The sequence below is a fragment of the Ammospiza caudacuta genome, chromosome 3, assembly GCF_027887145.1.
Source record: "Ammospiza caudacuta isolate bAmmCau1 chromosome 3, bAmmCau1.pri, whole genome shotgun sequence".
In the NCBI taxonomy this organism is placed as follows: domain Eukaryota; kingdom Metazoa; phylum Chordata; class Aves; order Passeriformes; family Passerellidae; genus Ammospiza; species Ammospiza caudacuta.
The window spans coordinates 45,862,888-45,879,934 of NC_080595.1; the positions used below are offsets into that span (position 1 = coordinate 45,862,888).

A 17,047-nucleotide genomic window follows, 5' to 3' on the forward strand; every position below is an offset into this window, starting at 1 on the left:
CAAGGATAAAAATATAAGTCTGGATCCTACTAAAACTAGAATATGCTCGTGAGTTGCTATTTTAGCAACATAATGAATTGAATATTTCAGAATACTGCTGATCTAAAGATACTTTATTTCTTCTAAAAGCTTTTCTTCAGCCATTATAGAGTTGAAAAAGATAGAGTAAAAATAACATGGTAACCAGTATATAAATGTGTGTGCATATACTGTAAAAAGTACCAGTGTGGTACTACTATAAAAATTGACAGATTAGTTTAACTCAGAGGCACAAAACATCCAGAAATTAAGATATAAAGTGCTCTGACCTAAGATTTTACTTTTTTTAGAAGCAGCTGGTTTCAGCAACACATCTCTCATTCTTCTTCATCAGCTAGAGGATAAGACAAAAGCACACTCATTCTTCATTGAGTTTCTTCATCAGGTAAGTCCTACTGTTCTTGTGGTATCAGCACACACAGTTTATTACTTTGTCTTGATTCCTCTAGAACACTGTTTAAAGTGCATGGGGTGTTTTGTTTTGGTGTCTTTTAATAAAAGGTCGGTGTGTTTGAGCGTCTGGGCAGTTTTCCAGTGCGAGGGATGCCGATGGCCACCCGACTGCTGCTCTGTGAGCACGCAGAGAAACTGGCAGCAGCTATTGTTCTCAAGAATCACCACTCTAGGCTGCCTGAGCTGGTGAATGCTGCTATACTGATTGCATTGAACAAAAGGGAATGTGATGTTCCACCAAGCCTTACCCCTGCTGATGTGTTCTTCAGGGAGGTAAGAAACCTGCCTTTCCCGAATTACTGTATGGCCTTGCACGTAGTAAATGTTACAGTGCTTTGAAATGCACTTTGAAACTTTTCCCTGTAAAACTATAAAAGTCAATTCAAATTTACACAACTACCCTTTAAATAGGGATAATGTGGTAGTATTTTCCTCACTTTGATGTATGTACTTTTTTGTGTCTGCAGCTGAAACGCAATTTCTGACAAATTTTATGTAGCAGAAGTTACAATTTCCAACTACCCAACATGGATAAGCAATGAAAAGGACAACTGAAATTCTCTGACACATAAGATGCATGCTAAATTATAATTTTTAAGTGATGAACTGAAGATTTTGAAGCTTTCCAGGCAGGAGAGCTGCTTTGATGAGCTGTCCTGGATGAAATTATATTAGTTCAGTCACTTACAATTTTTGTCCTCTCTAACATTAGTCAAGCTAAGTTAGTTCTCCGTTTATGCTGCATTCCGGTCAAGTGCTCTGTCTGTCTTTCTTTCTTCCTTCTTAAGAAGAACTATGCACAAAACATTTATTTTTAGGAAGTTTTTTACTGCAGAGAACAATAGTTGCTAAGGGAGAAAAATAAATATAAAAGAAAACAGAAATAATAGTCTGCTATTTTAAAGCAGATATGTTATCCAGTATACTTTATGTAACAAAGATTCTGCTGCCAGATATTTCAGAAGATGATGGAGGAATATGCTTAATGGAAGTGTATGGAGTTGTCTTCAGAAATGAGGATTTTTTTCCTTTTCCTTTCAGATTTAAGTCCAGAAAGAAGGTATTTTTTTGTAGTTTTAAGTATTCGATGAACCATAAGCTGGTTATCATTATGCATTAGGTTAGTTGATACCTTTTAATATTTCTGGCTGTTTATGTGGTTTATACTAATGTACTTATTTTCTATATAGCTCTTGTCTTTCAGGTATCAGCTGATAGTGGACATGTTAGTGTTCAGTGTAACTTTTGTTTCTGTCTTCAAGGTATCCCAGATAGATTCCATCTTTGAATGCTTATTAGAAGAGGAGGAGCAAATCCTGAAAGACATGCCTATTGAATCAATTGAGTGGGCCCAGATAGTTGTCAATGTGAACAACATCATTAAGGTACAGAACTGCCTTAACCAAGATGTTTGTGGGAGGGGAAGATAAGCCTTGAAGGGAACAGAAGTTGTTGAGTGTAGCACATCCGAGTTACTGACACGTGAAAAAAAATAAATGTGCTTTTCACATGTCCATATGCAGCAGGAAAGAAAAGACAACCTTGGGTGGAATTAGGGATGTTCCTTTTCCTCCTGAGCCACTGTTAAAGATAATTTGAGAAGTTGCAGCTTTGTTGGAAGTTGTGAAGTCGTGAATATGTAGCAAAGATTGAAGAATTTGTGTTTGAGCCCTGAGGTTTCTTGCTCAGTTAATATGTCCCCATCTGTCCATCTGAGAAAGAGGTATAGAAAGAATGTGGATATTGAAGGAACATCTCAGAATTACAAAAGACAGCATCTTTTTGTGGTCTGTGTGTTCTGAGGTAGACTTTAAAATACTGACATCCTTACCTTTCACTAGGATATGCTACAAGCTGCCTGTCAGTATCGTCAGTCTAGAGCCTCTTTATACAAAACAGGAGAACTTCCAGAAAGAGAACCTGAATATATTCCATGGACAGGTGAGAAAATACTATTACAAGTTCATAAGTTTCAGAACAGATGAATTTCAGTCTGAATTTTAAGCTTTCTGTTAAAAGCTGCTACAGGGTTGTCAATGAGAGTAAGTGAAAATTAGGTTTTCATTTGGGGAATGAAATGGGATGAATCAATGAACTCTTAGTTTTCCAGTACTGATGATGCTTTTTTTAAAAAATTGCATTGCAAATTTGGCTGTAAAACCACAAATTTGGGAAAGAAAACTAGTTTTAGAATTTTTATAGATTTTTTTAATGCATTGGTTCTGGTTGGCAGATCTGTGGGGTACATGACATTAAAATAAATCACAAAATGTGATCCATAGCTGTTTTAAAAGGACTGATGATTCTCTACTTGCAGAAATGTTGTTTTGTTTTGATGGTTTAATAGTGTGAAAAACTATCAGAACAAATGTTCTCAGAAGCAGGCACTTTCAAATTGATGCTTAAGCTTCCTTGTAGCCTCTACATGTAAAATGCTTTCGTTTAGTGCTTCTAAGACAGAAATCTTGAATTCCGTATTCCTCCTCACAAAAGCAGGACCCATGCAAACTCTTTTCATCTTGTGTTTTGATGACTATATCAAAGTATTTAAATCAGGTAAACAGAAGTCACCTTTTCCTTGTGTGTATTCTCATACTTTGCTTAGAAATAGTGCAAGTAATTATTTTCTTCTGAAAAAAGAGCTGATGTTGGTAGCTGGCAGCATAGATCTGCATAGTTCAGGCTTTTAGTTGGCCTCAGTTTAATATGTAAAACTAGATGGGAGCAGTTGTTTATTGCTGGGCGTGGAATGATGATGGCATTACTTTGATTTTCAGAACAAAACCATTTATTGGCTTTTTTTCCCTTGTATTTATTTTATTGTACATAGTAATGTTTTTCTTTCGCTTTGCCGCAGATTGCTGTGGTGATTGGATTATTGCTTTAATGTTCCCTGTGTTGTTTTCCCCAGCCTCCAGCAGCCTGCGCGCGGCGATAGCGCGGCAGCACGGCACCATCCTGAAGGTGGTGTATCCCCAGGTGGACAGCAACCTGCGCAGCGTGCTGGCTGAGCAGCTGGTGGCACTGCTGGATTGCCTCCTGGATGGCTACGTGGCTCAGCTGAAGTCCGTGGATCGCCTGGCCGACCAGGAGCGCTACAGCAGCGTGGAAATGGAATATGTGCAGAAAAGATCCGAGCTCTTGTCCCCTCTCCGTGAGTGCTCTCCGTGGTCTTTAACACAAAGATTAAATGGTCTGTTCGATGAGGAAATGACACCAATTTGGAGTAAATGGCATCTGTGTATGAATTCTGTTTGCTTTACACAGTTGCTTCCAGAGTACAAATGGCTGGTCTATGATTTAATGAGATAATTACAAAATAAAAGCAGATTACAAGTTAGCATCCAGGACCACATTCCGTGCCTGTACCTCTTGTTAGACATCTGGGTGACTGAACTTTCGTCTTCTGCTAACTTGTTGCATTTTTCTGGCAGTTTTTTATCGTGCACTGCGGGGCTGAAAGTAGCCTGTAAATGGATTCTAAATGTTTATATTGTTGCAAGCTGAGATAAACTTATATGCCTGAAAGCTTGTTATCAGTGAATAGTTACTTTTTGAAGCCAAATTATTTAATAATCATACTCATTGTTTAACATGTTGGATGTGGTCAAGTCCTGAATCAGTAAGCCGTAGAAAAGCTCCCTTTTAAAATGGAAATGAGGTAGTGTAAATGCATTTTAGTAACTTTAAAAAGTTTAAATTTTTTGGCTGAGGTAAATTATATAAATAGTGATGTGATATCTATATATATATATATAGATATAGATATCACTATTTATATAATTTAATGATAATATATAACTAATGATAATATTTGAACATTCCTAGAAAAAGCTTCATCAAACTATCACTGCTCATGTTCATGGGTTCTGTTAGCTTATAAATACATTTTTGTATCATTATGTTCAATCTAAGGTTCATATTTCCTTACAAACAGAACTAAGTCTTCTGCTGACTCTTACATTTTTAACTAAACAAAAAGGAAGATTCTAAATAGTTTCTCTTCAATGCAAGTCCAATTATCCTTATTTATTCTGTGCCTTTTCAAAAGCCTATGGCTGCTGCTTTTTTGCTCTGTGCATTTAAGTGGCTGTTATTGTAGATGTTAAGTCATGGAATTGCATCCCCCAGTGCAAACAGCAGATGATGTTAACTTCCAGAAGAAATAGAAGACATGATGCCATTTAGTATCCCCTTTTTCCCTCTTGTGCTGTGGGACAGAGGTGGTGGGTCTGTGACCGTGCATGTGCACGGGAGATTTATGCAGGAGGGGAATGTTCTTTGGGAATGTGTGAATATCTCCTCAATTGCCACACTTGAAACTTGTTTTCATTTTTCTGGTCTCAGACAAAGGTGAGCTCCTTTGATAAAACTTCTTTTTCTTGGTTACTTAGTTTCCCTGGGACAGTACCAGTTGGCATCTGCTTTAGCAGAGAAGTACTGTGACTTTGATATCCTGGTGCAAATGTGTGAGCAGACAGACAACCAGGCCAGATTGCAACGCTACATGACTCAGTTTGCAGATCAGGCAAGTCTCTTCTATTTCCTTTAGCTAGTGTTTCATAATAAGTTTGTACCTGAAATGTTGCAAAATTTATTATTTCTTTCTGGGGTTTCTTTTCCTGTTTTTTTTTAATGCTTATGTCATTATGTATACATACATGAGTGATGTGGAAAATTGAAGTCGATATTCACTGTAAAATATTCAGTGGAGTATTTTACATTGGGAAGGCAAAGCTAGCCAGCAGAAATAAAGGTACTGCCTGTATGGGCAGTGCCTTTTTATGGGACCTTTTTGTGCCCCAGACATGTTTTCTCACTCTTAGCGTTTTGTGATTTCTTCACTCAGGTGCTGTTGTCATTACACTGTTGTTTTATTAAACTAACATAATATAAAATGGAGGATAATTTCCAAAAGAGATGAAATTGTTAAACGTATACATAGAAAAGTAATTAATGTGTTAATATAAAAGTAGTTAGGAACAGTAGGATGGTAGGGCTGTTGCTTTGGGGTTTTTTGAATTGTCCTGCTACATATTTGTTGGATGGTTTTCCCACTGTATGTTAAAAACTAGTGTAAAAAGTAAGTGTGCTGAAATATTAGAAAGCTTAAGGAAAAGGTGGTAGAGATTACTCAAAATGTGTGGGACTAAAACAAAAAGGTGTTAATTTGAGAACTGGTGAAATGAGTTTGTTTAGCTTTCCACAACTATTGGGGAAAGAGAAATCCTGCAGTCTACATGTTTCCTAGTAGAGTACATAAAGATTGTTTAAATGACAAAAACCAGAAGTATCAGTAATAGACAGAAATTACAGCAAACGTTTTAAATAGTGCATCTTAAAATACTCATCCTCTTCAAATGCTTTATTTTAAAGCAGAAATTAAAAACTTCCTGAAAAGAAGTTACTGTGGCAAATATAGAGCTGAATAGATAAATCTAATGGATAGGCTATCAGACTGATAGCCTCTTCAGACTTCATTTTTAAATTGTTAATGCAATTAAAATTTAGCGTTACTCCAATATTGTCCTGAAAAGACTAAATTGAATTTGGAACAGAAATCCTGGTTAGTTATTTCACATTCAAGTTTTTGAGGATAAAATAGGGTGTTTGTTTCTTTTTAAAAAAGAGAGGTTTTTTTAAACAATGTCTGAGAGAAGGAAGGTTACAGGTTAATTTGTAGGTAGGAGGCAATGTTTCAAAACCAGTGACAGCTGAAGTAGACTTGTTTATGGAAGGAAATAGTAAGCATGGAGTTTCGAAGGAGGCAAAGAAACAGGTCTGAAAATGAGACAAGAAGAATTAGGTTTTATGTAATTCCTGTTCATGTGTATTAACATGAAGAATTTGCTTTTGGCACTTCCATCACTTTAATTGAAGGATTCTGTGTTTATCAGCATCTGTTGCAGAGAGCTCATGAATGCTTTAAGCACCTGTTAGGACTCTTAAGGGGATTTTATCAACACCGTAATTTCTGTCATGTGTGTGTGTGGCTTTATCAAGAAGGTTCTTACTATTTTCTTACTAATTGTATTTTATAAAGCGCTTAGAAGGCAAGCCAGATATGAAATGTAACTTTTAAATTTGTTCATATTTCTGTTATGTTCAGAACTTCTCAGATTTCCTGTTCCGCTGGTATCTGGAAAAAGGAAAGCGAGGAAAGCTGTTATCCCAGCCTATTGCTCAGCATGGACAGCTGGCCAATTTCTTGCAAGCACATGAACATCTGAGCTGGTTACATGACATCAATAGCCAGGATTTGCAAAAGGTGGGGTTTCTTAAATACAGCCAAATGGAAATACCCCATGTTGAACAGGTCAGGTACATATTCAAGTAGGTAATTTACTGAGTTATGACTCTTCCCCATCAAAAGGCAGCTTGTCCAGGTGAGTTACGAGAAAGATTGCAGATAAAATAATTTGGTACTTTTGTAGTACCAAAAGCCTCCCTTCAGGCACCATCTGGTATCTCTGGTAAGTCACTGCACTATGTAATGGAAATTAGGGCTGCTTTTCATCCCTGGCTGGTGGCTAGTACTTCTTACTGAGGAAGTTTGGTTTGGCTACATGATCGCAACTTTGATGGAATTGGGGATTTATAGGGAATATCAATAGCATTATAATATTGTCCAGCCAGGGAAAAACTGAAACTTCTCTTTCAAGACTAACATCTTAAAGCTAAGGAGTTTGGAGGTATCATGAAAGTACAAAAGCTGTTGGTAACTTTAATCACTTACATTCATAGTTTAAAGTATTTTTAATAGCAAATGTGCATGTGGATATATTAATGTGGCATTGTTTTTAAACGTGATCATTTGTTGTCTTCTGGACTTTCAATTTGCATCACCTCTTCTTCCTGGTCAGTCTTTCCATCATTCTGCTAGACTTAAAAATGCATTTCATTTAACAGTTAAAACTATTTCAAATAAAAAATGGCTTCTTTCAATCCACATGCACGTTTGTTAAGCATGAAAGCCATGGAAACATTTATCCTGCTGCAAATTAATGTTCATAGAATAGCTGTATCCCTCTTATACAAACAAAAAAAGTCCCAGTCACCAACCCCAACCAAAACAAATAAAAACCACTCTGAGAATATTGTAATATTCCATTTGTGTCAATTGAGGTTTTCTGTGTCATGTCAAAGCACTTTGAAGAGGGGGTAAGGATTCTAAAATATACATTTAATTCTGTGTAGATAGTTTATTTCTGAGTAAGTGCTCAGAAACTGTTCCTTTGTCTGATAAACAAATTCTTGCCTCTGTATTTGGTTACTGCAATTCTTGTTTTTCAAATTCTCAAATTAACAGGTAAAAACAATCTCCATGAAGAAGTGCTCTGTCAAAACATATTTGCCTGGCTTTTACTGCAAAGAATTTAATTAGATCCTAAAAATACAATATGTGAAGTTGCAGTTTATCCTTTGAGAATGCAGTAGATTTTTTTTTTTATTTGCAATGAAAAGATTTTTTAAATGTTTTGCTGAAAGAGAGAGCATCTTCTTGGAGGCTGTAATGCAGAGTTTCACTGTACAAATTGTACAACTTTTAAAATTAAGGGTTATAGTATTGCAAACAATAAATAGCTGTGAGACTTCTGTTCAGATAAAATTCTTATCTGTTAAACATCTAATCCTAATTTACAAAACTGATTTCTAATCTGTATTTATTTTAGGCTCACAGAACATTGCAGACTTTAGCAAATATGGAGACACGATATTTTGCAAAGAAGAAAACACTTCTTGGCTTGAGCAAATTAGCTGCACTGGCATCAGACTTCTCGGAAGACATACTACAAGAGAAAATAGAAGGTAAGAAATAAAAACAGGACAAAGTGAAGGAAAGACTTACTAAATTACTGAATTAGAATCCCATTAATTTTGGAGATTGATTTTTCTATGTTGAGGGTGCTGACTTAGTGTGGTAAGGATTAATAGGCTGATGATTTTGCTCATTTTAGGAAGCGCAAGGAAGACAGTGTGAGGCAATAAACTGAGTGTTCACTTTCATATGTGAGTTAGGACTAGGAGCATGGCAAATCTGTACCTTTCCACTTTTTCTACTAACATGTATACTATTGGCAGAAATAACAAGCTGCACCTGTACTTTGAGAAGTGGCTGAAAGTTGTCAGCCATTCACACTGAATGTATTTTAATGAATCTACATTTTATATTTCAGATGCAAGGTAAAAATTAGTAATTTCTTAGAGCCCGTTTATAGAATGGCTTTCACTTTTGAATTATTCTCAAGTCCTGAAGCTCTTAGGCTATACAAGGAAATCCTGTAACTGTAGTGCAGTAATGCAGTTGCAAAAATATACAGTTGTGATCAAGAAATGCTTTCTCAGGGTTTTGCTTTTTATGTAGGAGGGTTACGATGACAGTGTTTCACTGTACTCTATCTGAAATTATGTGAACAGGAAAAGTACAAATATCTATCCTGCTTCATTACCAAGTGCAGTGGTTTCACTGCTCTGCCATTCCTACCCCTTTGGAAAATACTGTTTGTGTGGCACATGTGCTGTGAGTTTGAGAAAAAGGAATTTTGCAGTACTGGTTAAAGGATTCTGGCCACCAGGGGGAGGCTTTGGAATATGACTCAGGGTTTCTGCTCAAGCTTACTTAACCATACTTACCAAGCATATTTAACCATCTATGTAATGAATAATTCTTATATCCTGTTGAAAAAGCCTGGTAATAATTACGTTCAGTAAGTAGGCTTTAAAAATTATTTTTAGCTCATAATAATAATGTATTATCTGCCTTTTAAGTTGTATAGCATTGCGTGAAATCTTGAAGTTTAAATGTGTTTTTTATCACCGTGAAAATGCCTATGCTGATGTGAAGAATCTCACCTTTAAATAGGAAAGTTTAAAAGTAACAAATGAGATAATCAAAGCTTTATTTCAGTTTCTGCTTCATTACACATTTCTGTGTGGCACATGATGTAGTTATTAAAAGTTAAACTCTTCATGTATCACTTTCCTGTTGATAAAGAAAGACTAATTATTTCTGCTACATTTTGCTTATTCCTCTAAACAGATAAAATGCTCCACAGAACTATTTTCCCTATTCTAACATGCAGTGAAAGTTAGTGGGAAGGGCAGGGTTCATATAGTATGGTTGATATTATTCCATTTTGGATGTCTCAGACTAGCAAGTTTCTCATCCTAAAGCAGCTCATACTGGCAAGTATAAAACAGTCAAAAATTGAACAGTTCATGAGATGGGACATGTCCATGGCACAGCTACCTCAAGTTGCAACCAACTCATTTTCCTGTGCAGTGCAACAGCTTCCACCCAATTCTTTGTATTAATTTTGAAGTTTTGGGGCAAAATTAGAGTTATGCATTTTCATTACACAGGGGACATGAGTGGAAAGTAAGAACTGGTTCCCTGGGAAGGCAGTATTGAAGTGGAAGTATTTCTGTACTTTGGGAATGTGGATGAGAGTCCAAAGAGAATGCTTCATAACATACGCTTGTAGGCTTGAATAATATTGTGCTTGACAGTTGCTGTTGTGCCACAAAATTTATTATTACATTTTAGTAACATGAAACATTCATTTCCTTAAATGACTACAAGAAATATCAGAGCAGGAGCGCTTTTTGTTACATCAGGAGACACTTCCCGAACAACTCCTGGCAGAGAAGCAGTTGAACCTCAACGATATGCCAGTACTGTCTGCATCTCAGCTCATTGATGTAAGTGTCCCATGTTGTCTTCATTACACAGGTACACTTCCAGTGTGTTTTCTGCCCCTTTGTGGTCAAATAAACCAGAAGGTCACAGCTGCCTTTATCCCTTATATAACTTGCTAAGCACCTAAAGATCTGATCTATGAATTAGTTTGACTTCACTTAGTTTCTACCAGCAAATATCAGAATGATGGGTTTGGTCCTAGTTTTTTTCTGTTGAATGTGTGCTTTGGAGTGCTGCTGCAAGAAAAAGCAAATCAGATCAGTGCCAGAAGTTGATTTACTGGTCTAAACAAGGTTTTGGATGTGAGACACCAAAGGATATTTTTACCTTCCTTTGCATTCTTGGTAGGGCAGAAGTTGGAAGGCAGAATGAACAAACACTTCTACCCTAGTGGAGAAGGATGCTGCAAGATAGAAAAAGGAAGTACTAGAAGCAGGAAGAGGCTTTTGATCACCTGTTGCAAAGAGGCACCAGAAGTCTTTCTACTTTTATTTTCTTTTACAAAAATCCAACCCCTCATGAAACAAAAATTAGCATTGTTCCAGTACTGGGATGAGTGATAGTGCTGATTCCTTTTTCACACTCCTTTCTGGGATCAGCCAGGAACCAGTAACCTTACCGATTCTGCCTTGTTTGCCACATTTTTTACCATCCACATAAAAAATACTCCGCGAATAACAGCAATACATTGTAAAAGAAGTCACTTATATCTGGGTGTCAATATTTCTGTATTTTTCTGTAATCCTGTGGAAAATCAAAGGCTAGCATGTAAACAAGCTGCTTGTTTACATTCTGGTCATTTTCGTAGAACTGTGCTAATAGCAGATTGTGAAGTGCTTACCTGTGTCTTTAAGTAAGGCTATCTGTGGGATTAGGGAAGGGTAGGAAGTGTCAGTCAGGACTTGGCAAGTGCTGGCACCACAACAGTTTTCCTTCTGAATTCTCTCTTATTGTCAAACTAGTGTTAATACTTGCTACTTGCAATGCAAAAATGAAACTCAGAAAGCGTAAATTAAAATAGTGCTAATGTTAATTTTTCTTTGAAGCACTAATTTATAGTTGGGTGATATGAAATACTGAGGGGAACTTGTTGTTTTTAAGGGGTGAAAGGCAGCACATGTGCTGAAGTTCTGCTTTGAGCTTAATTACCGAAATAATTCGGAGAGCTTATTTGTGGAGCTGAGCTCTGCCTACAGTAGTCCAGGAATGTTACAGCCTTAAATGGCACTTAAATTTGAAACCCAGCAGCCTTGTATCCAGTATCATTTGTCCACAGGCCATTGTCACGTAGGTGGAATGCTGCTCTAAAACCTTAAGTATATTCCTTACTATAAAAATACTAGCAGTTGAATCAAGACATATTTTCATGAGAAGGTCATGTAAGTCGAAAATATGTGGTGGTCTTCCCACAGTGGGTTGTCTCTGATACCAGTTACGTTAGTTTGTAGGCTAAAAATAATTCTCCATGTTAATCTCTGATTTCATAGTTGTTCATATGTGATGAGAACAGAAGAGCCAATGAATATGACTTCAAGAAAGCACTTGATCTGCTGGAATATATTGATGAGGTAGGAAAACTTTTTGAAGGATTTCTAACCTAGAGACTTTTTTATTATTATTTAAGCTAGGGTGGTGCATCTGTAGTTAATTAACATATTAGTTTAGTGTATGGTAATTAAAGCAACCCCAATGTGTTTTTTCAGTTTGTTTTTAAGTCACTGGAGGCATAATGCCAAATGTAGTTTAGATAATTTAAGAAAAATTACACTCTTCATCTTCACTTCCCATTTATAGTCTATAGTTTCTTTTTAGAGCCTCGCTTCCCTACAGGCTATCTCCAAACAGGACAAAGATTAACTTGTTTTCATAGTTCAGTTCTTGTGTCTTCCCTCTTGACAGTTTCACTGACTGTCATGAGGTAATGTGGGATAGTCACCACTTTCTAACATGTAAATAGCTTTGAACCACAGATTTGCCATATGCTTTTTTCCAATTGTATTCTTTTTCCTTCTCAATAAAATAAATGTTACTCTAAACCCATGCAACTTCAAATTTTTTTTTCCCAGAGATATTAAAATTCCTAACAACTTATGTAGAACCATTCAGCACAAATCAGAGGTGGTGGTTTCTGTGCAATGCCGAAACTTCCCTTTTCAAATCAAATGTATATCTTTGAAAACATTTACTAATGTATTTGTATAAGATGTGTCCTAATGTGGACACTAGTGCATGTTATGGCAAGTTAGCTTTGCCATACCAAAAAAAAGAGCTTTGACTCTACTCATCATATAGCACATGGTAAAATAAAATTTGCCTAGAATACAATGTTTTACAAATTGGTATTTTTTTTCCCTTTTACAAGCTGTGTTAGTTGGTTGTCAGCAGTCAAGTGATGCTGTAGAAAGTCGGAATCCAAGATTTCAAATGAAAACAAACAGTGTTTGGTGTTTCAGAAGTCCAATCAGATCATCTGTTAAAGCAGCATTTGTTAAAAATTGCATTTGGTGATTGAAGAATCTAATTCATTGGTACAATCTGCATGATAGTGTGATTATTTCTTTGTAAAAAACCCTAGAATTTTAATATGCCTGTCTTTTCACCTTATATGAATTGAAGGAAGAAGAAGTGGATGTAAATGATCTTAAACTCAAAATTCTCTGTAAGGCTCTCCAAAGAGATGGGTAAGTATAAATATAAGTTCCTGAGACACAGCTCTTCCAGAATTATATCTTAATGCACTATTCTCTAACTCACAAAAAATACTTAATTTCAGAGGATAAGGTTAGTAAAGTATAATGTGTCTGATCAGAACATGTATTCTTATTTGAAAAGTGAAACTACAGCAAAAAAAAATCTGCAGTACTTTGTTGGTGTATCTCACTGGCAACCTACTGTGTAGTCCTGGCACCTGATGCAGAAATGAACCCATCCAGCTTTTAGGTTTTGTTCTTGAACCCTTTCCTGAAGTAAAAAAAGTGACCAATGCTGAACTTTAACCTTTTTTTTTCCTATGAAGCATCTCAAGTAGAAGCTTTTTAATAAGATTACATAGGCAGAGGTCACTCCTGCAAGCTTTTATTTCACTTGGATTTTACCATTGAACCACACTGGCAGTTTCATGACCTTTTTGAGTTAAAACTGCATTTTTGGTTGTAAGAGATCAAAGCCTTAGAAAAGCCATTCTTGTGGATGTTTAAAACCAAATACAGGCAGAATCCAGTTGGTCACAGGGATCTTCTCATCAAGCAGTGGTACTGTTCTCTTTCCCAGGTTAAATAACACAAGTGGCATTTCCTCCCTTTTCTTTCCAACTCTCAAAGTCTCCTGACTTTCCTAACTCCCACCTATGTTCCAAGAGGAAGCTAAGGAAGAAAAGATGAGGAGAGAATACATTCCAAATGCACTGTGCCGTTTGTGATTAAAATGGAAATAAGCAGCATTTGGATTCACACTTATGCATAGGATAGATTCCAAATGGCAGTGGTGTCTAGGAAATAATTCCTAATTGCATGGCTAAGTTATGTCCATATATAACACAAATCATAAGCAGAGAGAGGTTCACACTATTTCAAGTGTTTTCCATTCCTGTAATTTTAAAGGCAGAAGAATTCAGAGCTCATGCATGGCACCAGTCCAGTTATTGGTTTATGATTTATCTACCCTGGACAAGCACAGGGTTTTGAATGGGATATTTTAACGGTTCAAACACGTACAATGGTGACAAGATTTTGGCCACTCTGGCAGATAAGCAGAGGCAATTTGAGATACAGACTCTACACTGGATAGTGGGTAGAAAACTTGATGTCCCAGCTGAGTTTCCAGTCCAGCAAGGCTCACAAAGGCTTACAGAGAGGTGGTGTTAACTTTCATCTGTGTGCAAAAGTAAACATTAGAGATGTGACAGTTCCTACTTTTGAGGATGGCCTGTGGTTTCTAACTTGAGGGCTACAGATGGTGAGAAGGTTCTTGGGTAGGATGGAAAGCCTTACTGAGTCAGCTCCTGATGCTCTGCTTGTGTCCTTACTGTCCTCCTCTGTGCCCAAGGGGAGAAAATCCCCCTTCCCTCCCTCCTTTCCTCACATTCTTCCCAGTGGAATTAAAGATGTAATCCTAGACATTTAGGAGCTGAAGAGACATCCAGGGTAAAACCAGTGAAGTACAGAGGATTTGTCAATAATAGCTTCTGGATCTAGATTCAGATCTGTTATAGGCATGTCCCACAGGCCTGTGGTAGTTTAGGGCGTGATATGAGAACCAGTTTTGTCTGACAGCTTAGCACATGGAACAGGAAATTTTAACAACTGAAAGGTTAGAATCACAGCAAAACAAGTTAGGTTGGTGTTGAGTTTAAACTGGAGCATATAAAGCTCTGCAAGGATGAAAAATTGTCATTTAAAACAATCTTCCTCTTAGAAAAATCTGTTTGGGATTTTTTTTAAATCACAGATGAGACTGGTATTCATGAGTCATTTAATCACAGAGTAGATAACCTTTGTTTTGTGATTGTGTGTGTTGTTACAGGCCTGCAGCTTAGATCTTGCAATTTTTCCCCATTTCTTTTCTCAGTGTTTGATATTTGTTTCGTTTTGATTTTTTTTCACACTGGAAAATTGCTTCTCTTGCTTTATTCTACCAAAATTACTTTTATCGCCTCAGTTGTAAAATGTAATTGCGCACAATAGGTAGTGCTTATCTCAATGGATAATACTTCTGTATTATCAAAGAAATAATGTTGTTTTGTTGTGATTTTTAATGGTTTTAAAAATGGGAAACATTTCTGTTTTCCTTCTAACTAGACTACATTGTAGTAGAGCAGTTTTGTTCCAGTTTTACTGGAATAATGACTAATTAACACAAGGTAGAAAAAAAACCTCTTGCTTTGAGCTATAACCAAGCACATAATGCTTCCATATGGACATGTATTAATCACCTTTGATAATTTATCAACTTTTCCGGTGATTTGGGGTTTTTCTTGTTAGTGTTTCTATTATTTTGTTTGTGTAATTCTTTCCTAAAATTATTCTTTGACTTGCAGATGGTCCTATTCAGATGGTAGAGATGATCCAATTGAAGCATCTAAAGATAGTATATTTGTGAAAATACTACAAAAACTGTTGAAAGAAGGTAAAGTGTACTTAAATATAATTGAATGAAATTGTTGTTTCAAAAGCTGCTTAAGATCAATATGTAAAAAGTAGCATTATTAGATTCTCAGAGTAATAAAAAATTCATTCCACTAGGCAGTTAAAATCATTTGAAGCTAATTCTATCTCTGTAAGCTGTTCAGGGAGATAAGAGATGAGCAGATTTTTTGGTTGTAATCTTAGTATCTTTAAGTTATTTGCTCAGTAGAGCACTGAACACATTTTTAGCAGTTGCTTACTATTCAGTAAAGTTGGTCTTCTGGGGGTAAATATGTCTCTTCTGTAAGGTACAGCATTAGTAACTAATTGACTGTCACTCAGTAGAACTTAATCTATTTTAGCCAATTTTTTTTGCTTTTGTTTTTTTCTTTCCAAAAGCCAAACCAAAAAAAATACACCTCCCATTCTCCATTTAAAGCTGACTATAGGAAGTTATGGCCGTGGAATTTACAGCTGGAGGAGGGAGGGAGAGAAGGGAAGCAACTGGGAGTCAAAGCCTGTTTCAAATATTACTGCATAGAAACTTTTTGCAGAACACATAAGGCTTCATGTGAAAAACACAAAACTTAAGTACTTCAGAAAAGTTCCAGTTTTGTGTGTTCAATCCTGTCAATTCCCTTGCATTCTTTTAAGACTTGCACACCCTATGCTGGAACTGTTGCAATTGATATATAGTTATTGTATGACTGAGCTTTCTTTTTTCTTGCCTTTCTTTTATTTTTATTTATTTTACTTTGATGAAGTGCTGTGTAAGGACTTGGATTTATGGTTTAATCATTGAATTACTGAACTCTAGATAAAAAAAAAAAATTAACTCTGTTTTACAGGCTACTTAAGCTATATTGTATTTCTTGACGTGTATAATAGAGTCAGAGCTTCCCAATTCCAAAAGAGTAATTTAGCTGTGAGGCAGGCAGGGTGTTTACTTAAAAATTATATTAAGTGCTAATGCAAAGTACTTCAATCAGAGATATAATAATTGTTTTTTTTTTTTTTTGTTTTGTAGGAGTTCAGTTAAGTGAGTATTTACCAGAGGTGAAGGACTTGCTTCAAGCAAATGAACTTGGCAACTTGAAATACAACTCTTACTTTGAATTTGTGTTAAAAGCAAACTATGAACTCTATGTTCAGGGACAAGCATGATTCTCACTGGGATTTTAAAATATTTTTTCTAAAGAACTCTTAAATTCATGTTTACTTTTTTATATTCTGTTTGGTTTTTTGCTAAAGCTTTGTGATAAAGTCTGTATGCGTAATAATACATGGTCTTGAATGTATAGACATTGATGCTTTAGTCAAGGCACACAGAGTTGTGTTTTCAGGTGAAATAAAAATAAAGTTTTAATTTTCTGTGCCTTTCATAAAATTGCGAGTTTGTTCTGTATCTGTGACCTGTCTGAGACTCAAGGATACACACAGGGTGAAAATCACACACAGGGTGAAAATCAAGGACCCACTGCAGAGGGTGGGAAACCTGTGTTGTCACTGCTGGGGCTGTGATTTCAGTTCAGAGAAAATACTGAACACATTGGTGCTGGGTGACTGTGTGCATTACTTGAGAAACAACAGGTAATTCTATCAGATTACTCCACTCTTTCTTTTTACAATACTTCTTGCCTAGTAGAAACTAGGTAATTTCAGCTTTGCATTTTTGTTATTTGCACACAAAGGATAACTGGCTTGTCACTGATCACTCAGCTTGTCTGTGACA

At 36.2% G+C, this 17,047-nt stretch overlaps 1 protein-coding gene across 1 annotated transcript in view; it reads left to right on the top strand.

The window, feature by feature from the left end:
• NUP133 (nucleoporin 133) overlaps positions 1 to 16,685 on the top strand; it is a 29,977-nt gene extending 13,292 nt beyond the window's left edge. The window contains exons 14-26 of the mRNA XM_058801999.1: positions 330 to 424; positions 541 to 765; positions 1,755 to 1,877; positions 2,334 to 2,433; positions 3,404 to 3,646; positions 4,887 to 5,020; positions 6,602 to 6,760; positions 8,166 to 8,301; positions 10,076 to 10,194; positions 11,680 to 11,760; positions 12,809 to 12,873; positions 15,228 to 15,316; positions 16,343 to 16,685. Of these exons, the coding sequence (XP_058657982.1) occupies positions 330 to 424; positions 541 to 765; positions 1,755 to 1,877; positions 2,334 to 2,433; positions 3,404 to 3,646; positions 4,887 to 5,020; positions 6,602 to 6,760; positions 8,166 to 8,301; positions 10,076 to 10,194; positions 11,680 to 11,760; positions 12,809 to 12,873; positions 15,228 to 15,316; positions 16,343 to 16,479 (1,706 nt within the window). The 3' untranslated portion in view covers positions 16,480 to 16,685. The remainder of the gene's footprint in view (positions 1 to 329; positions 425 to 540; positions 766 to 1,754; positions 1,878 to 2,333; positions 2,434 to 3,403; positions 3,647 to 4,886; positions 5,021 to 6,601; positions 6,761 to 8,165; positions 8,302 to 10,075; positions 10,195 to 11,679; positions 11,761 to 12,808; positions 12,874 to 15,227; positions 15,317 to 16,342) is intronic.
• Positions 16,686 to 17,047: the final 362 nt, after the last annotated feature.